Below are 26,263 nucleotides of genomic sequence, written 5' to 3'. Positions count from 1 at the left end.
ATCATTGTGCATTTTCATCGGCAGTAGAGAGGACACGCGATATGAGGTGACTGGAAGCCTGACTGATCATGTTACTGGCTGGCCAAAAAAGGTAAGTGACTGTATGTGTACATGTGTGTATATATTACTGCTTATAAGAGCATATGTAGTTTATGTATGAGAATGTGTAAATGTATGTGAGTGAATGTATATTTATCAGTTTAAATATAAATGTGTTTGTGTGTATGTATATACTTGAGTATAAACCTTTATACCGTTGTGACACCTTGTAGCAAGTCCTGGTACTGCATTTGTCTCTGTTTTGACAGAGCTGTTAAATACTTTGTAACAAAGTATAGATTACTGTAACAAGTATAGATGACGTGACATCAGTGTAGTCTTAAATTGTATGAGGCAACCATTGTCGAGCTGTGCGCTTCAGTCTTGTTTCCACCATTACAACAGTCACACTGCTCCGCGAATACTGATTCTCATGCGATTGTTTTATTTTTTTTGTTTCTCAGATGTTCTTTTAGATAATTATGACCTAAACTGTGTATTTTCTTGAACTGTTATATTTGATGGCATCAATTAGTTTGACTTTGTTAACTATCATTTCTTGTTTGATTTAGATTTGAATGAAATAAACCCACAACCAGTGAGAAAAAGCAAACAAATATTTAGCATTTCTTTAAGAATACCAAAGATAATGCAACGAATTATATTAGAAATATTAGTACCGGCATATAAGACGACTTTTTAACCCAAAAAAATCTGTGCCAAAGTCGGGGGTCGTCTTATACGCCGGGTACCGGTACTTACCTGCAGCTTGCTTCACGTCCGGCATCCCCGCGAGTCCTCCTTCACGTCCGGCGATTGGCTCTCCACTAGAACACGCCCATTCATTAAAGGAACGCGCCCATTCATTACTTAGAACTAGTACTGTACTGTTCCTTCTGCCTCTCAGGTCTCGCACAATAGCGAGATCTGACAGGCAGAAGGAACAGTACAATACTGGGCGTATAACACGACCCCCAACTGATTGGTTAGAGTGGGGGGTCGTCTTATATGCCCAGTCGCCTTATACGCCGGAAAATACGGTAATACTTCACTTAACCGTGAGCTGATCAATGATCAATCAGAGCCTTCATAGTCCTTGTCAGGCCCCGTTAGAAATATCCTTATTTTACAAATGTATTTATATTTTTTTAAAAATTCATATTAATTGTCTTCGGGATTTAAAATGATGAATTTAGTGGTCCGAGGGGTCGGAAAAGTGGGCGACCCCTGCTCTAGGAAACTAGGTAAAAATAGCTACCTTGTATATTCTGATGATTTTTTGTTTTTTTTTAGTAAATAGGTATGGGTATATATGTGCATGTATACATGTATGTGAGTGTAACTGTGACAGAACACATTGTGAGACTAAAATGAATAGTTCTTTCAGTTCCTGTTCACACTGTTGCTTTGTGTTAATTCACATACATTGGGTCTGATTTATCTAATCTCTCTATGACTACAGAAGATAGAATTTCATGGGAAAACTGGAATAGATTTCTGAAATACATTTGCTATTTGTTGGCAAATGTTTTCAATCCTGGATGAGATCTGTTCCAGGTTTGCTGGTGAAGGGCACCACATTGCATTTACAAGAATTTCAGTGTAATAAAGAGAGAGATCTGAAGGTATTTAATGGTTATAAGGTTACCTAGCAATACAAGTAAATGTTATCTGCTGAATTTGAGATGTTCTGATAATTTTAATTTTTAAATAAATGTATTCTTTAGTGATTTTTTACAAATCTACTGATGAATATTTTCTTCACCATAGTCCTCACCGAGTCCTTCACCACCATATCCAAGAAACAGAGACATCAAATAAAAGTATCAGTTTATTGTGGTTGCAGTTTCATAATACATTGTTGAAACAAATTTTTTATGTGGCTGAAATGATCACAGATGACAGCTTTCGGACGATACAAGGCAGCTGTGCGAGCTGACATCCCACATGTAACCGAGTGCATTTGCATCTTGTAAGTAAACGTCTGAATTATTAATGAGTACAATTATGAGCAAAGCAGTGATATTAATCTTCAGAATATCAAAACAGTGTGAATCCATTTTTTTTCTTTTTGTATATTACGATGTAACAAATACAATGGCATAAGAAGTACAGCATATTACCCAATAAAACACCACCTGGCGTATAAACCCACACTGTAGAGTCAAAATTTGTATGTTTTATGCAGCGATGGTGCCAGGGTTTACTATATACATATACAATGAAACCTGCCTGTCAATATCTTTGGAATGGACCAAAAAAGACTAAAATAAAAAAATACATATATATTTACCAGAATATTGAAATTCTATTGGCAGGATGTTGTATTTTGTCATTTAAAAAAAAAATAAAATGTCTGTGTATAAGTTAAGTACTGTCATTGTGGATTTTGCGTTTATTTATTATACTAATTTAACATCATGAAAGCTCAGCTTAAGTTTTAGTATAAATCAACTAAATACATTCCAGGTACATCAAAGTCCTACAGTTCATTTATCTTACAGTGGAACTAAAATCCCACTTTTAACATGAGCCATTCAGGCTGGTGGTTATTGCAGAGAGGGACAGGAGATGCCCCTTCTACAATAACTTTTCTTACCTGTCTGATCACCGCCTCCTATAAAACTCTCCAATTGGCAGAGAGCAGAAGTTTTACTGATTAGGGGCTATAGGTCTGACTCGTCGGAAGCATGGTGGACATTTGTAGAGAAACCAATGTTTGCACAAATGGCAAGGGTTCTTTTCTGGAGCATGCTGGGAAGGGACAGGACTTAGACAGTGCCTTTTTTTTTAAAGAAGACAGCATGCTTTTTGTTTTGATGCACCTGTAATGTATAAACTAATTGGAACTGAAACTTCAAATCATGCTTTGAAAATAATTTTCATACCATTCTTTAGATCAATAACTTGGGCTTACATTTTTTTTTTTTTTGGTGAATGACAAAATTATCCTAAACTAAAGTGAATTAACAAAAGCAGTGATAACAGCTATTATGTAAAAAAGAAAAAAATTCTCTAAATACTGTATAATCTAGCACATATAAAAAGCCTTTTACGTTTAATAGTGCTGTAAGGTTTAAAGCTATTTGTGTTTAAAACTGCAGTTGTTGGACTATAACACTAAAACGGTCAACCATAAAAGTACCAAAAAGTTGACTAATACGGACCAAAAAATGGCTTTACCTGTAACAAAGTGAAAGGATTGATATTTAAAGTAGTTTTAAAAATAAAAATAATAATTTGAGCTAACCAGTATTATCTTACCAGACAATGGTTGTTAACATAAACTAATAAACTGTGTTCTACTCTAAAGTGCAGCATACATCTGTTGGTGCATAGTCTCATGGGAACTGCCTTACTAGATTATTCATCACGTTGTGGTAGAAGAAAGCAATACTTATCAGTAGAATATTTGATTCACAGATGCTTCTCTTAAAAGAATTCTCCACCTAGTCACTGATTTGTAATGGATTTGGCTAAGATGGATCTGGAAACTGGTAAGGGTATCTCATGTTCCAATGGTTCAGTTTCCTATTTTATGACTGCACATTTGACATCTGTTGGCTGAGTCAATCACAAAACAGAAGAAGGGTTCTCTGCTAACTGTACCATGGACAATGTCCAATGGTATCAAGCTGTAGGTTCTGGAAATCTGCAGCCAAATGGACAATTCCTTTAAGATGTTGTGCAAAGGCAGTACTGTAATCTCCTGAATGTTTAGCAGTTTGAAGGAGAATGGGAATTAAATACAGTGCTAATATACATGGTTGTACTCAGCATAATGAGAAACACGTTTTTGGTAAGTAAACATAAATATAAAAAAAGGACAGTTTAGCACTTTATCTGAGTTGGTCTGGTTGCTTTGGAAGGCTTCCTTTGGATTCTTTTCAAATCTTATTCCTGTGCAGAAAAGAGAACAAATTCAAATGAGAAAGAGGTGTAAAAGTTTTCTTACTTTTATCTAAAGGATTTTCTCTATAGAAAAAAAAACTAAAGTTTTATCCCAAACTTTTTAAAGAGTCTAAATGTAGTAATACAGAATAGTCCCTGTCTATCGATGGGGACTGTTTTGCCACCATGTCAGCAATGAAGGGGTTCACATCAAATTGCATGTAAGTTTTCTGTGGACTGAGGGTTTGCTATCAAACTATCTGTAAAAAGAGGCAACACACACAAAAGGATGAAAGAACAAGGTTTACCAGCAGGTGGAGCTACAAGTAACACAAGCCACCAAGAAGCTTAAATAAGTATTTGAACCATAGACAAAAAGGGATCTAGCTTGCCAGATGTAGTGGCAATAATTTTTTAATTTTATCTTAACCTAGAGATTCTACCAATAAAGCACTTCCCCTGCTAAGATGACAAAACTCACTTTCCAGATATATGAAGAAGTAGTTTTGCCATCCTAAGATAAGACTGCAAAACACCTCCCTTATTTTCTTTAGCATGAAATGAGTAGTTCTGTAGTACTTAAGCCTCATACAGATGTCCAATGGAAGTCAGATGATTGTCACTGGAAATAGTAATAGTTTCCAGTGACAGAAGAATGAACAAGCCCTGTACACACAACACTACAGAAAGGGAAGGACGAGCGAGCGTCACCCTGCTGTCCTCCCTTTTATAAACAGTGAATAGTGGTTGTTCATCAATTCTCTGTGCTGCTGAGGGTCTGCTGTACACCTGTCAGATTATCACCTGAGACGAGCACGACCGTTTTAAGCAAAATCACCTGAGGTATGTACATAGCTTTGGAGTAACTGAGAAATGTAGACAACAAGATGTTAAAAAGTCTTTGTGTGGTTTAGCTAACCAGTGTACAACCAAAAAGTTAATATCTACTGAAGGTGAAACTTTCATTAAAATCTCAGTTGGAAGTATCAATATTGTTTTACCTCTTTATCTGATTTTCACTTTGAAATGCTTTAGAATACCGATGAGAGAAAATGCTGCTTTTTGTTGTGTCCTCAGTGCATATTTAATTGCACAGAAATTTAGAAACCCTGCAAAACTGTTGTACCAGAAAAAGGAGGTTGGCTTATGAAAATGGGGGCTGTTAGTACATTGTCAGGTTATAACTGAAGATGAATTTCTCCAACTTCATTTGGGCTTTAACTAGATTTTGTATCATTATTAATATAATGTTAAATGTGTAAGGTGCTCCTCAACCACTATACTCTGAATTGAATGCTAATAAAAAACATTAAAAGAGTAAGCCTTCATAATATTCTGTTTGACCGTATAACAACAACAACCCAAATAGAGGTTCAGTTATGCGCCCTGAGCTAGGAAAAGATAGGTCTGCCTTAATGGGGACTCTAAAACTTGTAACTGAAGTGACATCCCTTCCTCAGGGGACAGGGAGAGAATACAACTATACAACACAACACACATGGCTTCCTGAAAACAAATTTATACAACTCGATTATGACAACCTAAAACTGTAGAATAAAGTTACATACACACTTCTTATATTAGTCTCCCAAAACAAATGGTCTGACATAAAATGCTGTTCACTCCTATGGAGGTAAACTCAGTGGGGTTCCTCTCGTTTATGTCCTCCCCCTCCCCTCTCCAAAGAACAGAACAGTGTGGTTTATCCACCAAATGTCTGTGCAAGGCTTTAGATACTCCAGTTTTACAGATACTCCAGTGTTCTCCCCAGCCCCTTTTAGCTGGGTGCACCACCCAGCACTTTTTAATAACCACCCGGCTGTTTTTGGGTGGCTACTAAAGAGTTGGGTCACAATACAGGGGGCTGCCACCCACCTATGATTTCTTCCCAGCCGGCTTAAAAAATTTCTGAAATGAACACGCTCATTGATGACTGGTTCTCTTTAAACTATTTACACAGAAAAGAAGTGCTCAGCTCACCTTAGATGGTGTAGAAGCCTTGTCTGTTTGCTGTCTCTCCCAGAGGTTCCTTTTACCAGATACGTCTCCAGGTCTTAAATCCTGAAACAGAACACACAATTTTAAATGAACAATATACAGAAATTGTCATTTGAATATGATCGTGTTTATCATATATTATACATGGCACAGCAAGAATGTTCTAATTCATCCATTACAAGATAATCATGAACCAGTTTACTAGCAGCACTTGAATGCTGCAGGTTCATGAAGTCGCATTTGTGTTTGGTACACAAAAAGCATAATTTCAATTCTGGGAAATGCATGCATTGCAGAGAGGTACCAACTATCATTTGCTTTGACATTGCATTAAGACAACAGTTCTAAATAGTATATCTCCTGGTCTGCAGGTAGCATCCCCTTCTGGTTTCATCTCCTTGTTCGTTGGACTAGAGATGAGCATCATCACATTGCTAAAGTCCTCCTAATACTCTTCTCCCCCTATAAGCTGCCTAAACATTTCCCTACCAGCATCCAGGGAGAGAAAACCAGTGCCAGTCTTGTGTACTGCAATAAAGCAGTGTATTAGCTTCTGATATCCGACTAATTTCTGCTGTGTGGGGAAATTGTGTGAGAATACCAGAAAGGCAATAATACTGGTATTGTTTTATAAATCATTAGGACAGGCTTCACATCTGTGTGTCGCAAACACCACCACCATGCGTTGTAATAAAAAAAAGTACATGTCCATTCGTGGTCATTGTGGTGCACTGGCATTTTATTCAAACTGAACTGGCAGCCATAACGTGTGCACGTTCACATACAAAATACAGTGCATAGGTTAGTGGATTTGAATGTTATCCAGCAACTTAATATAAGAATCTTTGCAGTTTTACTAACAATATTACCTTATCACCACAATGAAAAGATCATAATCCAAAAAGGAAAGAAGGAGGAAGGAGAGAAGACATCAGAGATGAGATCCATTCAGTAGGTTGATGGACAGACGAGTAAGGAAAGAAAATCAGCTAATCGAGAGCAAGAAAAAAGATAAAAGGAGTTAAAATACAGACATGAAAGTGGAAAATAAAAAAATACTGATATATAAATACTGCAGGATGGGAAGAAAGTAGTATATAACAGCAGCCAATCTAAGTTTGTGTTCAGCTTCTATTTTGCTATGGTCTCTGGTTTTCCTTCCGCAGTTTTCATAGATATAACACAACATTAAAACCTAATGAAAGCTAAACTTTAGGCTGGAGACAAGTTAACCTTAGACTAGATGGTTACCCCTCAGCACTGTAAGGTTACCATTTTGTGTAGAGGGAATGGAATGAGGTGAAATAAATATCCCTTTGCGCACTCCCATAGGCTTCCCTCATCCTGCATGACACTTCTATTTTGCTGCCTGACCAGTTGCAGCTCTAAAAATCTCAACGTCATCACATCCAATGTAGGACCAGCAGTCCTGCATTGTACATGAGGACAACAAGGGCCCGCCTACATCGGAGGAATGTTGGACAGCTGTGAAAAGCACTAGCTGCCAGTGAAGAGAGGGATAAGGTAAGTTAGTCACCTTTTGGTATCATTCTTAAAGAAGACATGCAGTCTTTCAGTACTAAGAGGGGGCCAATGGATGGTTAACTTTGTCCCCAAGCTCAGGTATAAAGAAGCACTCATGTTAGCGTACATGTATCCTACACAATTGTGTGTCTTAAAAAAAAAATGGCATACAAGGACATTACTTTAATGGTTCATTGAAAAGGGACAAGTGATCTTCAACTTACTGCAGGCTTTGATGAAGGCGTCTTGTTGGTCTCTGGAGTTTTAGTTAGCCATTCACTAATACGACTGGAAACACCCACTTTTATTCCTGCGGTTTCCTAAAACCATAAAGGAATCAAAATATTTGTTAAACTAATTTTAGGGAGTTAATAAATATCATGCCTAACACATTTATGTATGAACAAACATATAACTTTCTATGTTGTATATGAGCTTGGTTAAACTTGGTTGTATATTAAAATGGTTAAACTCTAAAATTATAGGCATACATTGATTTGGAGTTTTCCACCCAACCAAACTTCCGAGTTTCACTTTAAAAGTTTGTGATCAGGCAGGGCTTTATTGCAGAAAGGGGCAGGCAATGTCCCTTCTGCAGTAAGAATTCTTATCTGCCTGATTAATTGCTTCAGCTGTAAACTTTGGTAGCTGGGATACCTGGAGCATCCTGGCTTCCTTTGCAGTTGCCAGGATTAAATGAAACCTGTACACCTGTGCGGGAATTATGTCATGCCAGTTTGGCAATTTGAGGTGTCTGAAGATGACAATAAAGAAGAGAAGAAGGTGGCTGCGCCCACAATGGAACAAGGACTGGAAAATATAACAGGGTTTAGTTCTGCTTTAAGGTATGTAAAAGTCATCTCTCCTCTGGAAAGGCTTTTTCCAAAACTTGGGGACGTGTCTGTGGGTACCTGCAGCCATTTAGCCAAGATATATTGTAAAGGGTCAGGAAGTGATGTTGGACCAGGAGACCCGGCTTACAATCATCATTCCAACACCAAACATGTTCAGTGTTAGAGCTGTGTGCAGGACACTCAAGTTCCTCCTCACTGATCTCATCAATGTTCTAATGGAGCTGCATTTGTGCACAGGGGTACAAGTCAGGCTGAAACAGACAAAGGCATTCCCCCAAGAATGGAAGATCTTGTAGATAGGTAAGAAAAAAAATAAAACTGACCCAAATACAGTTTTCCTCTAAAATGCATAAAATACATTGTGCATACCTTGTTTGGTGACGTTACACCCCCTGGGGATGAGAAGACGTTGCCTTTCTCCCACATATTCTTGATATTACGCACGCCTTCGGTTGGCAGTGGCAGGTCTGCTGGAGCAGCTTTGGCAGGTTTGGCACTTTTGTTGTTCTGGAAAATAAATGAATAGTAAACTATTACAGATAGTTCAGCTGGCTTTTCTATTCCAATATCTGAATTTTTTTTATATACAGTTGGACTAATAAAATATTACTATTTTTCAGCTCAATGTTAAAAAGCTACTCATAAAAAGGTTTAATCTTAATTTCCCTGCCTACAATTAGAGTGGTATTATCACAGTAAAATCAGATTTCCTATATTTTCTCTGCTTTAGGGAGGGTCTATATTGTTTTCTAAGGTCAATTTTATTTTTAAATGTTTTGGTTAAGGCCTGCCATAGACTCCAGGAGTTTAAATTATTAAAGAGATGTTGACTGTACAGAGCAAAGTAAATTATGTTCTTCCAAGACATCATGTACAAGTAAAAATACAAAAAATACAAATATTTTCTTGAATGTGATTGGATATTCTTTGCAAAGTTATTTTTCAAGAAATGAATTAGGCTCATTTAAGTATATCTTACAAGAAGATACAATTTTGATAATTAAAATATCTATTCTTGCATTATCGTTTATCTTTCAACAGCAACATATTGCATGCATTAGTGTCAGTTTAGTTCTGCTTTAGGTAAATCAGCCTCTTGGTGTCACTGTTCCCTTTAGCAATGGGCAGCTATTAGGCAATAAGTAATTATCATTTCCAAAATCCAAGCCGCCAATTAAATTGCAGCATAGGTTGTTGTACAGCTTAAAAGCATGACTAACGACAAGTAATAAAATCAAATATTTATTTTATTCTTTACTGTCACAGGCTTTCTTCTATACATGTGACTGGTTAACAAAAATCCCCTTACTTTGATGCTGGTCACAGCAATCTGTTATACAAATTTATATCTGATACCAGGTAGAATTATTAGGAACAGCAGTCAAGAATTTTAAATAAAGAAAGAACATGCCTGTCCAAATTCAAATAGCATTCGACAGCAGACGAGAGTGCCACCTGCTGCAGGATGAAAAGTGATAGTTTGGACTTATTTTATTATTCCCTCCTAATGAAAGAAGCAAGGAACAGGAGCCTGAAGAAGGATTTGAAGGAATCTCTCAAGGACTCTATTGGTGCCCAATATGAGGAGTTCCCATTGTATACAGGGCTTGTTTATGTTATATAATGAAGAGTAATAAGGGAGCTGGAACAATTTCAGAGTGGGCAGGAAAAGGTCACAATTTATGGCAGGGAGATCTGCCATTGGTCTATCACATGAAGCCAGGAGCTGGCTGAGCCCATGGAGTTCCTCCACTTTTTTGTGAACCAAACCTTAAATACAATAGATTATACCATACTTACTCCAATTGCACTAGTGTATTGCTCAAGTCGGCTGTCAATCTTAGACACCACGGCAGGTTGTGGAGATTTAACACTGCAAAATACATTTTGAAAGAAATTTGATTAAAAAAAATAACAAAATAAACTTATAATTATTAAAATTTTTATATCAGTTCAAAAACAGACACAAAAAAATCCCATTAAACTTTCTAAAGTTGAAGATGAGAGATATCCTCCTATTTCATGTTGTGTCTCCAGAATAGGAACCTGCCTTGGAGAGCTTTAATAAATAAGGCCCCTTATCTAATATCTAGTCCATCATCATCTTTTTCACAAGTTGGTCCCACAGTGAAGTTCTACTAAATCCCATGAAAGAGCACAAGAAGATCTAACTGGCTGCTGTCATCTATACATATGCAAAATCTCATGAGACTTTTATACCTACTATTCTTATGGGGGATACACAAGGAGAAAGAAGTGTCAGGGCATCCCTTTAAAAAAAACTTATGCTAAACTAAACTAAAGGAAAAAAACTTTAGCTAAGCCAGAACTGTTGCGTAACCTAATTAAATTCATATGATGCTGAAGAACACTACATATAAAATTAGCCAACAATTTTTAATATGTATCTGCTGGGTTTGTAACATATCTGTGATGAAACATCTGTTGTGGAGTCTAAAAGCCAAAAATTGTAGTTCAGGTGTTCTTTGGAAAGCCTGCCCTCTGGTGTTGATTTTGTAGAATAACTGCAGATAAGCAAAGACTGTAAACTGTATTTCCAGGAAAATAATGACTAATGCTAAGCATGAAAATCAGCAACATTGGTCTTTTACTTCCTCTGACTACAAGCATTGCTGATTAGAAATTACAGATTGTTATCTGAGGGTCTGGGAAGTGCATGCACTGCTTTAATCAAGGAACAAAGCTTTCGTTCTATGGGACTTGTGACTTTTTAATAAGTGCTTTCCTGAGAACAGAATGGACTCTGTTAAGAGATGGGAATGGAGGAAATTGGTGGAAACTGAAGAACAATTAAGGTAGAGATTGCAGACAATCATCCTAAACTGAATTCTACTATACAAGAAGAAGACTTTGAATAAATAAAACAAAATCTGTTAAATCCAAATAATCTTAAATTACTTAAACTGGAATTTAGCATATTATGTTAAGAATTGCTTTGATACAGGGATTCTCCCTCCTGAAAAAGAACAGAGCACTGTCTAGAGTTTGAGGAAGCCTAAGCACTGTGACTGCATCCTCCCCGATATCTGCTGAATTAGATCTAAGGCACTGCTAACTATATTATTATTATTATTATTACTATTAATATTAATAATAATAAACAGGATTTATATAGCGCCAACATATTACACAGCGCTGCACATTAAATAGGGACTAGTTCCATCAGATTTGGAGTGCAATTTTGTGATATTACTGGTCTGCTGTCAGTGTTCCCCTTGCTGGAGGCAAAACCCTGCTTCCACCAAGCCACCTCTATACCAAAGACATACAGAGTACATAACAAGTTGTGGTAATGGGGAAAACATAAGCTGCAGGAGGACCAAAGTTTAAACTGGCAACTAGCCTTTGCCCTCTTTGTGCCTTTTTTAAGCAGAGCTTTCAGAGTTCTGTTCCTATTTAAAGCAAAGGCAGTTTCAAAACCTAAAAATGTTTTAGTAGGGAGGATAAAAAACTTAAATTTGTGATTTCTGGAAAATAGAAAATACCATTAATTGTAAAAAAATTTTGGAAAGTTATCATCGCTTACCTTTTCTGACTTGACCTGTTCAAGAACTCCGCTCGCTCCTCAATCTGGGAATAAGAAAACATGGAATATTATAACCCTTTATAAATTTGATATCTATTAGTACTCGGTTATTTTAGTAGGATAAAATACCTGCTACAATGAATGGACACAAGAGCAATCCTAAAGCTCACCAAGCATAGGCAAGTTGATTAAACTAAAATTTTCCTTGTTTTTTTAATCAAAATGCAATTAAAGTAATACAATTATGGTTTGATTTACCACAAAAAGATGGGATCCGATTTTCCCTGATCATATGAAATAGAAACCTAGTTTTAATCATAATTAAGTTGGTTTTTTAAAAGATTTTGTTAAACCTGGCAATTTATTGCCCAAATTTAAATTTTGTATTCTTGGTGGTCAATTGACCTTGTGGGTGTTTGCTTAGTTTCTAGGAATTTACTTCCAACGTATTTCCAATAACTAAGACTGTCTGCCAAGAGGTCCTTTTTGTAGGGGGACATATTTGGAGTACCTTCTATAAACTCTCATATATGAACACAGCTTAGCATGCATCTGATTGTAAAAAAAGCTGGTCATGCAATAACCAATTTTAAATTCTTTAATAAGCTTTCAACCACTACTGGATTCTGGTTTCCAGGAAATAAATGATTGACTATATCAGTAAAAAATATTTATACAACTAAATGCATATTAAAAAGACTTTGATCAATTTCTATACATTTTTCTTTTGGAATTGTGGTTAAAAGCTGATGGAAAGGAACAAAATTGGCAAAATTATGGACAGCAAAAGGCACCAATGGAATGACAACATTGACTGCTTTATTATCTACAAGACTGTGTTAAATCATTTACTATAGATATGCATTTTAACCTAAATACACAAGTGATATTTACTCATGCAAAGGTAATTATGTGTATTTTACAGTGTGATTTTTACCTAACACATCCACCAGGCCCAAACCAGTCATTTGGTAATTTGGACATATGCCAGAAATACACCAGTTACATACAACAGTGTAAAGGTTTAGCAAGCAAAATGTTTTGCCCAACTACAAAGCCAGGAGGTTTCCCATGTTAGAGGCATGGGAACAATTTGAGCTTCTTCCTGTGATCTCTCTGCCTGCTGGCTATCCTAAACATCCTTCCAGTTCCCAGTGCCTGTAGCATGTGACACTGACAACACTGTCCAATGTACCAAGCGGAATAGACCGCTTCCCGTTAGATGCTCCCGGTGTGCAGGTAAATCAGAATAAGTAACTAAGCACAGCAGAGAAACTTGTACAGCAGTTCAAGATTTAAGGTAATACTAGACTATTTATTCTGACTCAAGATCCCAGTTAAATATCCAACATCCTAATAAGATTATCAAACTTTTAGATATTTGTCCAGAAAAGTAATAAAACGTCTTTTCCCTAAACCAGCTTGTGAAATATTATTTGTGGCTCTTTTACAGAAGTTGGAATATCTTTCACAAATATCACTTATACCACTTGTGTATTTTGGAATAATGAATAATTACCATAAGAAGTAACAACTGCATTCCAAGATGAACTATGACTCCATGCACAGAGAAAAACAAATTCAAACCACCATAAAAAGACTTATTCAACAAAACGTTTAAAGAGAAATGACGATATATAAACCAAACCAGTTCAATTCTTACTGTGGGCTACTGCAATGTGTGCACTGCACTTTGATTTACTGAATAGGAATTCAAAAGCTCAAATATGAACCTTAAAATCAGAACATGTATAAATCTTTGCTGATTTGTCCACAGCACCAACTCAAGCCAAAACTCATTTTTTGGGGTTTGTTTAGATTGGGAAAAGTTATAAAATCTCTCTAGTTTTCATTGTGGTTTCTGTTGGGAAGAATTCTTTTTACTTCCTGTTCTGGTGACCACACAGGTTGTTTAAAGATCACTGTAATGGGACAACAAATAGCCAGATAACCCCAAGATTGGCCCTTCCCTCTTTTTACTCTTCCTAAAGTAGAATTCAGTTATAGATTCAGGTCCTAATTTTATTTTGCTTACGAATTATTTTTTTTGCTTTTCGTGACCTACTTCTTGTCTTGTGGGCTAATTTCTACCTTGCTGGCTACACAAACAGCAATAAAAACCATACAGAGGTTTAATCTTTATTTCACTGTGCCGAAAATACCAAAAATGTATGTAAATGTATGTAGAGTGTATTTAAAATGTCTATTGGGAAGCACCATTCTAGGACCTGCCTTAGCATCCAGCCCTTTTAAATAAATTGATGATTTTAGCAAATGTTCACATATAACTTGAAAAAATATAAAAAAAAGAAGATAAATAAGGAAAATAAAGTAAAATAAATGCACAGATTGCCTCTAAGTGAAGTCAAAAACATTTTATAAAACTTTTTTAGGAAATACAGAACTATTATCTATTAAGGTTTTTTAATACTGGATACATAAAATAATTTCTCCAATTATAATGTAACTATATATATATATATATATATATATATATATATATATATATATAATATATATATAGTTTTTTCTTTTTCTGTCTACACTTTACATTTCAAACAAATCAGAAAGAAAATATGACATACACTATATAAAATAACAAAGAACCTCTGATTGCAAGGAAAAAGAAGCAACATGTTAGCCTTTTATTGTTATTATTATTATTATTACCATTAATATAATTAAATTTGGAGCCAACAAAATCAATTATATAGGTTTAAAAAAATGTTAACAAAAAGACAGTTCCCAGCACACTCAAACTGTGTTTGATCCAGAGGAAGGCATAATTAAGCATGGTCCAACAAATTGCTCCAACAGGCCTTCCTTATATCCCTTGGGGGAGACTATTCATTTTGATTTATTTTTGCATTTTGACAGCTTTTACTGTCAATAAGCATTACCTAAGGGCATAACCTAATTTCTTCCAAACACTGAGAGCTCCCCTTATCATTTCCACTCACCATAAAGTAAATAACTTTTTACTAAGTTTACTATATGGACCATTTATATGTTTGACTATATCCCACTTAAAAGACTCAGATAAACTTCTCATTGCTAAGCTCCTTCATGCTTTTTTGTTACTTGTTCAAGGCATCTTAAAAATGGATGTGTTTTTACTATAACACAAGTTTTGCTATTCTCATATAGTTGACAGCTTCATTCTATTAAGTTAGTGGATATTTTTGGTGCAATAAATTCTTTTGCCCTTTCCATGGTTAGATGCCCAGACCATCAGTATGTGTTGGATAAAGTGTATCTTGAATAAAATAAGGAGTGGTTAGTGATTGTGTCAGGTCTTTACATCCTTTGTCCCTGCTGTGAAGGTTTTTAATTTGCACCAGAACCTGCCGAAAGTTTTAACTTACAACTCATTTTCTTTTTCTTTTTTTATTTATATTATTGTTTTTTAATACTGTATTTGTTTCTTACAATTTGACAACGATTAGTTTTAAATATTGAAACTAGAGAATATTTTTTACACTAAACTCTATCTGATTGGGAACTGAGCTTATTGGTTTTTGATCATTAAAGAAAAGCCAAACCAGTTAAGGATATTGGAGCCAAAAAAAAGTAACACACACACGTATTTACTTTGTGCTCATACCTTAAGAGATGAAGCTTTTGGGGTAAAACATTTAAACGGTTTCTTTTCTTCTGATACACCCTCATTTTCCTGTTGTTGACGTTTCTCTGCAGCTTCTGCTCTTCTTCGCTCTCTTTCCTCCTTCTGTCTCTTTTTTTCTTCCTAAAGATACAAAAAAATACATTTTAATTTAGATTCTACGTAGCCTTAGAGCTTTGGAGGTTTACAAAAGCAAGGCTTTTATACACGTCCAAAGCTCTAAGACTACTGCTGATTTTGAATGTGATATCACAACCCCAGCAAATTCTGAGCTGTCATTTAGGTTACATTTACCAGTATACTCCTTTGCTTTTACCATGGCTACTATATTAATTTTCAAATAAGAGTGGGGCTATCACAGTTAGAAAGGGCTTTTGACATGCATGGAGGGAGGAATTTAGTTTTAAAAGCAGTTTTTTCAGTTAGTGACAAGGTGTTAAGTGATAGTCATGTAAGAGTTAGTAATTGTCCGGATGTATTTCCAGAAAATTCTAATAAATTGAAAAATTATGTTGATAAGGATTATTTCCCCACCTCTTCTCTGGCTTTTCTCTCTGCCTCTTCTTGTTTCTTTCTCTGTTCCTCCTCTTCCATGAGTTTTTTCCTTTCCTCACGTCTTTTCTTCAGCTCCTCCAATTCTGCTGCTGATTCCTGCTGTTTCTGCTTTAACTTCTCAAACTCCCCAGTTTCCTGTTCACCTCTACGTCGGCGCAGGTCCTCCAATTTCTTACCCGCTTCCACCTTTGTTCCAGAGTCAGCTTCATCACCACTTGGCTGTCCTTTTGCCCCACTTGAAAGAAATTATAAAAATGCATTCAGTTAGTAAATACCACATATAGTAAGTATACAAACTTCTTTTACTCCTACCTGAAAATCATCAAATTTGCAAGAGTTACCTAATACCACTGAGTTAGCTATACTCACATTATTACTATAGGTCATTGAAGCAAAGGTACCAACATTTAACTATATGTCTTATAACTGTCATAAATAGCTTATGTCATTTAACTGATTAGATTTCATATTTAACATTTGTTTGTAATCCATAAAGACAAGTAAAATAAGTGATAAGTGGATGATAAAAGCACTGCTAGGAAACTAAAATATAAACTGGAATGCAATTCAGGAATTTCCAAGCATGAGAATAAGAAGGCTCTTGAAACTTGCTCATAAGAAACTTGCTGAAAATACTGTGTGAACTCAACAACAGAGGCCAAAATAGCCAGAGCCTGCTTTTTTCCCAAGCCACTCTCGGGTCAAAGATGACAAGTTTACTCCAACCATTTCACATTTACAAATCTGACGTGTCAACCAGCAGCTGTGGAATTCGGGTTTAATTGCAGAGATATCTAAATACAGCTGGAGGTAACTAGCTTTGATGATCCCAAATCCAATGCATATGCAACAATCCAAAAAGAGAATAAATCAGTTATTTTTGAACTAAATCTCTACAGAGAATCTTAAAGAAAGGAACATTAAAATAGGTGTTTCCTTTGTAGTATAAGTCTACATATAATATACATATAATATAATATAGTCTCTCTCTCTCTATATATATATACATACATACATACACACACAAATACATACATATATACACATACATTTCCTGCCAACAGTTTTTGAATCAGTTCTTCTTTAAATAACAAAAGCTATTTTTTAGGTAAACATGCTCCTTACCCTTTAATATGAAACATTCAGGAAGAAAGGTTAATATTTTTAGGAAGAAGGGTGACTGCTGACGGAAAAAGTTTATTACCCAAATTTGTCCAAATGTTTCAGCTTCTGTGGTGTAACATCATGTAAACTTTCACCATTCTGGGCTTTGCTTTCAGGAAATCCTTTCTTTCGTTCCCAGTTGGCTTTTAACTCTTCCTTCCCACCTCTGCCTTTCTCCTCTTTAACCTAAAAAGAGGAATGTAAACAAAAAAAAATAAGAACATTTGTTGTGGCTTTTACCTTCTTACCTTGCTTTCTGTTCCCATGACATTGACCACTAGGGCAAATATAGAGGGCAATTTCTTCTTGTGAGAATGCAGAACGCAATAAAAACTCACCAGGGGTCTGAACTATCTTCACTCCCTCCAAAACTTGAAGAAACATTTTAGCCTTAGATTCATTCTATAAGGTAGCTATAGTTAAATACGTTAAGGTCCACTTTAGAAATTAGGTTATTACTTTTGTGGATAACTTTTTAGGGTTAGATTCACACCTAAAGCTCTATTTATAAAACAGCATATGACACTCCCTCAAACATTCCTTTGTGGGAATCAATTACTGCCATGGAAACACATGGACCTGGAAGTTTCCCACGAGGGAATGTCAGATTCCCTGTTTTGTAAATATAGCCCTTAGAGGTATAATATTATTTATGAATTGAAATGCTTATTTATTTGGTCTGTATGAATTGGGTGAATGTACTTGAAAGGTAACTAGAGATGTACAAACATACTTTACTATAAAGTGCTTGCCAGGTATTAGGTAGACATGTTCTTGTGTACTGAGAAGTGTAAAAAATACAAAGTGATCAATCTGTGGTAATGATTATATGCTGAAATGTGCTTTCACTTTCTACTATTATGTAATCACAGTGAGGAACCTTTAAGTAAAGGGAGTGTGCTATGTTACACAGGGCTAGCATGAAGTGAGCATGGTATCTATTGTATACATTGGCTATTATCTGGGTAAATAGGGCACAAAGTGGGCAGGCTAATAACTACTTGTGCAGTTTATTTATATTATATTATTGTATATATCAAATATATACAATCAAACCTATGCTGGATGTTAGGATTAGTGTTAATTTTTGTAGTTGGTACGATGAATAGACACCATAGTATGATGAATATCATTAATAGATGATTTCACAGGGGTGATGAAGCAAAAGTTTTTCTGAAACGAGTTGTGTGTTTATGAGTATTGACTAAACAATGGTTTTGCACCATGCCAAGAGCCTCTCTGATTGTACTATATTTACTTTGTAAGCATTGAGTAATACTTTGTATCCAACAAAAGAGATTTCTTATCTTTTTAAATATTGAAACAATTAGTGGACATTTTGTTTGTCTACTCTTGTGCTACTGATCACACATTTTGGACTAATACCATAACACAGACACAATTTGCACCATTTTCTGTGTTTCTAATAAAAAATGTAATGCAGAAGATTTGGTTGGAGCTCAGATGAGATAATTTAGTATTTACAAGTTAAGAGATTAGTGTCAGATAATTAGAAGGATTCATTTGTTATTGGGTTACTGAAGTTAAAAATCAGAAGTGTAGCTATTCCATCTAAGAGAACAGTCTTTTATAGTAAACTACACCAAAAGCCTGATTTATTAAATCTCTTCAAGACTGGAGAGAGTACACTTTCTTCAGTGAAGCTGGGTAACCCAGCAAACCTGGAATGGATCTAATCCAGGACTGAAAACATTTGCTAACCAATAGCAAATAACGTAGGAAATCCATTCCAGGTTTGCTGGATCACCCAGCTTCACCAATGAAAGTGTATGCTCCCCGGCCTTGGAGAGCTTTAAAAAATCAAGTTCTAAGAGAGAACAGAAAAGTCTAACTCAAACATTTTTTTTGTTTTTTGAAGCAGAATGATTTTTTTTTTAATCTTTATATGTCTGTTTTTGAGTGACTGCTTTATATTAATTGGTAGTTTAAGTTATCACCAACAAAGGAAGAAATAGTCATGATTAAAAATTAAAGTTTGAACATTTGACATTTTTCTACCACAATTTTTTTTCTTTTTGGAAATCACCCCAACCTGGGACATTAAAAACCCCTGACCATCTAATGCCTCAACCCTAATCTAAAATATTCTAAATTATATGAACAATATTTACACATAATTTTTTCAGCTGTCTTGTATGGTATTTAGAATATTTATTCTTTGTTAAATTCATTCCACAGCAGAAGTAAAATCCTACCTCTTCTTTTTTGAAGCCTGCTCGCACTTTCTCGTCCTTTTTAGCTTCAAACTTATTTTCTTTATCTTCTCCCTTTCCATATTTAAAGTTGAAATGTAACTCTTGAAAACAATTTCTTGGTGCTCGTGCAGTGGCTATCACACCATGCAGGTTTGTCTCTGCAGGCACAAGTGCTTGAAAAAATGGCAACATGCCTAATGGTGCATTCCCGTTGTTTTTTTTTTTAGGATGGTACCAGTTTTACTTTTGTTTAGAACTGGATGTAAAGCGGGACTGGAAATGGAAGAGCAAGATCTCTGCAACTGCCAACTGAATAAAGGATGATTTCCGGAATTTTTACAATATCTAAAGCCAAAGCTTCTAGTTTTGAATAGGGAATAGGATGGTTAAAACCCTATAATTTTTTTTTTTGCCCCCGTCAAAGGAGTTTTCTTTACTTCCTGTCTTGTAGACACAACATTTTTCATTTGTGACCTTCCTTGTAGACGCAGGAAGTAGAATCTTAAATGAAGACTATTACCTCTTGGACAGTTGTCATCAGAACAAGTGTCCCAGTTGAAATATTTTTCCTCTATTTGTATTCTAATTTCAATTTTTGTATATTTTTAGTCACAGCAACAACAGTTACCAAGACGAATATAGTGTAAAACTTCAAAATGGGGACAGCAATAATTACTTGGCAGTGGTTCTACCCCTTCCACTCCCTATCCAAGATTCAGCTTTAGATATAGTTTAAAAACGGGAACCTACTACTGTAAATATTTACATTAGACTTACACAGTCTAAGCTACAAAACAAGCCTTAGATAGTATTTCAAAAAACATTAACTAATGGTTTCCAAAGTACATAATGTGCAGATTTAGTGGTTAATTGTTGTTAAAGGGCATATATGTTTAGGTGTATCTATACCCAAAACATTTCTTTTAATTTTTTGTCACTCACATTAGGGGAATTTCCCCTATTATTTCCATCCTGGGGACTCAACAGAAAGTTAGAGGAAGTAATTCCCTTTTTAGTCAGTTGTTACTGGAACAAGTAAGCAGGTCCAATCAAACACTCCTCAGTAAGACATTATTTCATTCTTATTTGTGTGACACAAATTTAGGATTTCCCAATGATTCCTTTCTTGATTATAACAGTCAAGCTGAATTTTTCCAGCAGGAACACAACTATCATGGCCATATATATGTAAATCCAGCCTTAGGCATACTTTGGTTTTGACTGTCTCTTTTTGTATTTTTTTTATCTTTTTCTTATACTTTTTTTGTGTCTTTAAATGTATTTTTATAAATTATCCCAAAATATTTTCTTTTATTTGGAACATATGTTAACCATTGTTGGTGTTGTTGGTAACTATATTAAAATAATTTTAAAATATTTCATACTTTTGATTGTCTTACATTATCCCAAAGAAAATTAATACCAAAAAAATCTACAAACACTGTAAAAAAGCAATAAATCAAATCATACTTTCTCCTACTTGTTTACCATTTGTAAGTCTTCTCTAAATATTTTCTTATTGTTATTTTAAACTCCTTGGGTACTTTAAGTTAATTTAATAATGCCTTTTACCTTTATCAATTCAAAAAAGAATCTTTATGTTTGTCATGGCCCACTCCAGGGAATCTTTGCGGTGTGGAAGCTTGTGATTTACACACAAATGCTGGTTGCAAATGAGATGGAAGGCGTGACACTCAAAAATGTGTGATTCAAAAGAACTAACCTATTATGCCTTGAACATGCAAACTTAACCTTCAAGGAAAATTTGGAAAAATGTTCATGCAATAGAAAAGTGAAAACTGTAAGCAGTAAAAAAAAAGTTTCAATAGAGTTAAAGTAAATTTGAAAGGATCTCAAACTAGGTGCAAGCAAGGCACAAAACTCTGGCTGGCATTCCATTTTCCACAAAACCGGTGCAAAAAGTGCTGGTAGGTGAAAGAAAGGTACCTGCTTCTTAAGGAAGGCCGGCTGGATCTTTACCTCCACCTTCTTGTCTTTTACCTGCTTGTTGTCTGGTCTTTTCTCCTCCTCCTTCTTTTTGGCCTCTAACCTAGCTTTCTCTTCAGCTGCCTTTTTCTCTTCTGCTTTTTTCTTTTCCTCTGCTGCCTTTTTCTCCTCTGCTTTTCTTTTTTCCTCTGCCTCTTTTTTTTTTCTTTCCTCCTCAGCCCTTTTTTGTTCTGCTTTCTTTCTATCTTCCTCTGCTTTCTCAGCTGCCTTCCTTTCTTTTTCCAACCTCTTCTGATGTTCTCTTTCTTCTGCCTCGGCTCTCTCTTTTTCCCTTCGTTCTGTCTCTATCCTTTCCTTCTCCTCAGCTTCCTTTCTCTCAGCCTCAAGTCTTGCCTCTTCCTCAATCCTTTTCCTCTCCTCTGCTTCCTTTCTTTCCCGCTCTTCAGCTTCCCTCCTAGCATTTTCTATTCTTTCCCTCTCTTCTGCTTCAGCTCTTTCCCTTTCCTCTGCCTCCCTTTTAGCTTCTTCCTCCTTCTTTTCCCTTTCTTCAGAAGCCTTCTTCTCTGCCTCAATTTTCTCCCTTTCCTCATCTTCTCTGGACACTACTGCCTCTATTCTAACTTCCCCATACATCTCACCTTTGGATACCTCCACATTTTTTATTTGGAAAGTCATTTCTACCTGATTCTCCCCTACAAGAGGTTCCTCAGGCGTCTCCTTCTGAACTTCCTCCTTGACCTCAACTTGCTCTGTTTCTACTTCTTCCTCCTCTTCTCTACTATCATTCTTCTTAACGGGGTCCTCTATTGTTTCAGTCTCTTCCACTTTGTATTCCACTTTGTATTCCACTTTGTGTTCCACTTGATGAAGCTCTGAATCATTTTCTTTTGGAGAAGTATTATTTTCTGGTACTTCATTTTCTCCGTTTCTGGTGCTTTTGGAAATCGAGAAACTTTCATTGGTCGTTATGGATATGGTTGGATCATATTCTTTCTGACGTTCCATAGCCTCTTTTAGACGTTTTTGGCGTCTCTCCTCTCGCCTGGCCAACCTCTCCAACAATGCAGCCTCATCATCTGTTGAAAGGTCTGTGCTTGTTATTGTCTTGGTTCTGCTCTCTTCCACAGTAATGCTGTAAAAAAAATGTATTTTTTTTTTAATATTCAGGTTTAAAAAGTCTGAATAGAAAAATAATTACTTTAATATCCCAGAAATACCTCTGGGATGGATAAAGGAGAGAACTTTAGTCAGTACTGAATCACTGCCTGCAGCTCCAGTGCCAGATTTCTCACCAAGCCTTGACCTTGGGCAATAGGAAGTTAGGGGCAGGGCTCAACCATCCACACATTGTTATCCTAAATTATGAAATAATGCTTGATTCATGTCTGCCCTACCAATACACCCATATTCTATCACTCTCCACTGCTCCTGTGATATGACAATGGCCGTGCCTCTCACTCCACACCTCGATTGCCATCCACAGCATTACAGATTTGCCAAATTGTCTGTAATTATGTAATACATAACAATTATAAAAGTTTTCATCGGTCTGTGATAAGAAAGCACAAATGTAATTAATGAGGACGCCTATTCCAACAACTATCAAAGGCCTTAACTTCCTGTTGGTTTGAAATGGGTAAAACACTTTATAGGTTTGGTTTGTTTCTGGCTGGAGAGATTTTTCTTTACCCCTATTCTTTTTACCACCAAAAGGCACAACAGGAAATATGACAAAAACTGCCACTTGAAAAGTTGTGATCAGAACAGGTATTTCTGTTGGAAGTACTTCCCCACACCCCCTGTTCTGACCTTGTAAAGAAGATACATTTTCCCAGCAGTGACACACACTGCAATAAAGGGATTCTACTAATACCATTACGTTTCCATAGTGTTAGTTTAGGTACTTAAACACAAAAGTAATACTTTGTAAAGGAATTCCTTCTTGTGTAACCATATGATGCAAGCAATGTCTGACATTAGTTTACAGCCACTGTAACTTCCCTTTCAAACTGCCATATTTACATTCCTAATGGCAACTGGAAATACTCCGGCTTTTTAGTCTCCTACAGACAGTTTAGGCATTCCGTAGACAGTTCACTATTTGTGTTACCATTTTCCCATGATTTTTTTTCTTTCCTAAAACAAATTGGAGTTGAAAAATATAAGAGTGAAATCATTCACTGTAGGCTGCATTCTTTTAAAGGGACGCTCTTCCAAGAGAAGCATAGAGGCTGGCATTGCTCTTCTTTAGCCTGCAAATGTTTGGCGCCTGGCGCTAAAACTTGGATTTTAAAATACTGAGTCCAAACCATAGACGAAGAGAAAAGCTGTGTCCAGTTCATACTGCTATTTAAAGCTCTGATAAAGATTTGCACTTGCTGTCCTTTTAACAAGAGATTCTACAGACAACAGCAACACCCCTTGAAATAACTTTCAGGTCTTCAAGGAACCCCTGCTATATTTACTATATCCACAACTCACAGTATATTAGCGTGATGGTCAATAGGAAGAATACTTCTTATATTACTGGCCAGTGGGAAGAATGTCACCCTTACAGAAAGCCAAAATGATCATTGCTATCAGTTATACTGAACTGAGAGTGACCAATTTCTCAAGGAACCCTTTGCAACCTTTGGGGAAACCCAAAAATGCTGCTCTATAATGTGGTCACAGACAGCTGAAGAACCCAACAAAGGTATAATAGTTTCCCATTTAATCCAGCATTAAATTAAAATATTACCTCTCTTTCATTCTGCTCACTGAAATTTGACTAATGATCATCTTTACACTGATTGTCCTTTATGAGCTTACGTAAACATTTCTGTTTTTTAATTCCTGAAACATGATAAAATAAAGCCGACAGTTGGTGGTCTACTTGTTCTCATCCTTATCCTAATTCTGGTTTGCAGAAGAATATGTGTCATCGTATAAAAATGATTTACGTTAGCAATATTTAACATTCACTTGATAATAACTAGACTAAGAGGTGTTTCTTTATATTTTCATAGCTTTTAAATTTGAAAATCGTCTACAAATGAACTGTTACAAAACTAATAATCTCCTCCTTTTACCAAAAAAAGTAAAAATTGTATTCACCTATTCTGTGAGTTCACCTCATTCCCATCTCCGTCGTCTCTTTGCAGCCGTTGCCTTTCTTGGCGGGCTCGCCGGCGCCTCTCTCTGGCAGCTTCTTCTTCATCATCATCATTTCTTTCATAGGTAACTCTGTAGTTAAAGATGGTACAGATGGTTTACCAAGTGATAATTTTCTTGCGAAAATATTTAATTTGGATACCTAAACAAATATCTCACAGAATTATACAATCTATTATACAATCTATTAATATTATCTATTATATAATCTATTATTATAGAAATCTATATTTAATGTCTAACTTTAGCCGAAACTCACGTTTTCCAGTTTTTGTTCCTATGTGTCAACATCTGGGGAGTTTTCATCCTCACTTCCCCTCCTAATGGCAATTTATAAAATGAAGAGATCTCCTCAACAGCATAAATGATAACAATAAAAATCTAACTTTTCACTCTTCCCCATTGTGTCAAAAAACAAACAAATTTGGCTGGAACACTTTAGCAGGGGCTTGGAGGAGTCCATGCTTGATTATACAGTAAAAGTCAGATTTTGCATATAATTTTATATACTGCATATTTCCAGTACCCATATTTCTAGAACGTTTTGACATTCAATTTTATTCTCCACTTATGTTTTCATCTTATTTTCACCTTGTCTTGTCTAGGTTTGTCTATGTTAAAACTTGCCATCTATATTAGCAAAGGTACACATACAAAAGGTATCAGCCCTTTTGTATGTGTAAAAACAAGTGAGTCAATAGAATGTAATGCATAACTAAAAATAATTAACATAGCAATTATCATTAAGAACATTTTCATTGAATGCAATTGTACATAAATAGTAAAAATAAAACAGCAGTTTTACAGACTGTAATCTACAGACTCTATAAAACAAACCTGTAATCCATCCCTCCTGTTTCTCATGTCAGGCATCCTTCACTGGAAAGGATAGAGTTTCTTGATGGAAGGAATTTTACTCACTTAAGATACCTAATCTACTCTATTAAATATGTATGTAAAGGGAGGTCATCTGTAAGAGTCTTTGCAGCAAGAAAGCATAGGGAGAGAATCTACAGTATTTTGGGAAAATAAATGCTTACCTTGTTCACTATACATTACCCAAACTTTTTTTTAAAAAAAAAAACCTTTTGCAGATTATTACTTTTGATCAGTCAATAAAGGGAACTTCTTTAAAAAAACAAAGCAACTATAAAAACAGATGCTGACTCCTTTGGAACCAAATCCTTTTTGTTGGTAGGATTTAGACTTAAAGCATATCTAAAGACAGCATATTTTCGAAGCTTATTATAAAATGGTAAAGAGTTAGAACCCCCGTAATGTTGTCTGTCCCCTGGTTTGAATTTTTCACTCTTCATTTATCCATTTTTACATAAAGTAGATTTCCTCTCACTTCCTGTTATGACTGCAAGACAGGAAGTGAAAAGAAAGCAGATAGGAAATTATTCCTTACACTTTACAAAAGGCAAAAAAAATTGCTTTTAACTTTCAAACATGCTACTCTACACTGAATTTTTCATTCAAATGGCAAATATAAGTATTTGTTGATTGTCAGCGTACGAGATAAGTTTTGGTGGAAAAAAGAATGTATGGATGTAACTAATCATTTTTTTGCATATTAGTTTTATATGCACATAGCCAAGGGTGTGGCAGGGGTGGTCTTTTACATGTGTAAATAGTGCTTAAAAGTGTCCTAAAAAGCTGGGAGATTTGTGCTATAGTGTATATATATATATATATATATATATATATATATATATATATATATATATATATAATTGTAGTACTACATTGT

The 26,263-nt window shown here is 35.5% G+C and overlaps 1 protein-coding gene across 5 annotated transcripts in view; it reads right to left on the bottom strand.

The window, feature by feature from the left end:
• Positions 1-1,857: 1,857 nt before the first annotated feature.
• The window catches only part of CALD1 (caldesmon 1), a 96,409-nt gene continuing 72,003 nt past the window's right edge, over positions 1,858-26,263 (bottom strand). For 4 of the 5 annotated variants that reach the window (XR_011919360.1, XR_011919358.1, XR_011919359.1 and 1 more), the window contains 13 exons: positions 24,454-24,582; positions 21,358-22,489; positions 19,411-19,482; positions 17,235-17,380; positions 16,010-16,265; positions 15,458-15,598; positions 11,854-11,897; positions 10,107-10,179; positions 8,676-8,813; positions 7,677-7,772; positions 6,798-6,917; positions 5,911-5,991; positions 1,858-3,939 (listed from right to left, as the gene is read on the bottom strand). Coding sequence is in view for 1 of the 5 variants with exons in the window: in XM_072400362.1 (XP_072256463.1) it covers positions 3,934-3,939; positions 5,911-5,991; positions 7,677-7,772; positions 8,676-8,813; positions 10,107-10,179; positions 11,854-11,897; positions 15,458-15,598; positions 16,010-16,265; positions 17,235-17,380; positions 19,411-19,482; positions 21,358-22,489; positions 24,454-24,582 (2,314 nt within the window). In the remaining 4 variants the exon portion in view is untranslated. The remainder of the gene's footprint in view (positions 3,940-5,910; positions 5,992-6,797; positions 6,918-7,676; positions 7,773-8,675; positions 8,814-10,106; positions 10,180-11,853; positions 11,898-15,457; positions 15,599-16,009; positions 16,266-17,234; positions 17,381-19,410; positions 19,483-21,357; positions 22,490-24,453; positions 24,583-26,263) is intronic. The other variant, XM_072400362.1, reaches the window with a different exon arrangement.

The sequence above is a fragment of the Pyxicephalus adspersus genome, chromosome 2 (genome assembly GCF_032062135.1).
Source record: "Pyxicephalus adspersus chromosome 2, UCB_Pads_2.0, whole genome shotgun sequence".
Lineage (NCBI taxonomy): Eukaryota > Metazoa > Chordata > Amphibia > Anura > Pyxicephalidae > Pyxicephalus > Pyxicephalus adspersus.
The sequence above is the reverse complement of the archived record's forward strand: the minus strand, read 5'-3'. Positions and strand labels throughout refer to the sequence as shown.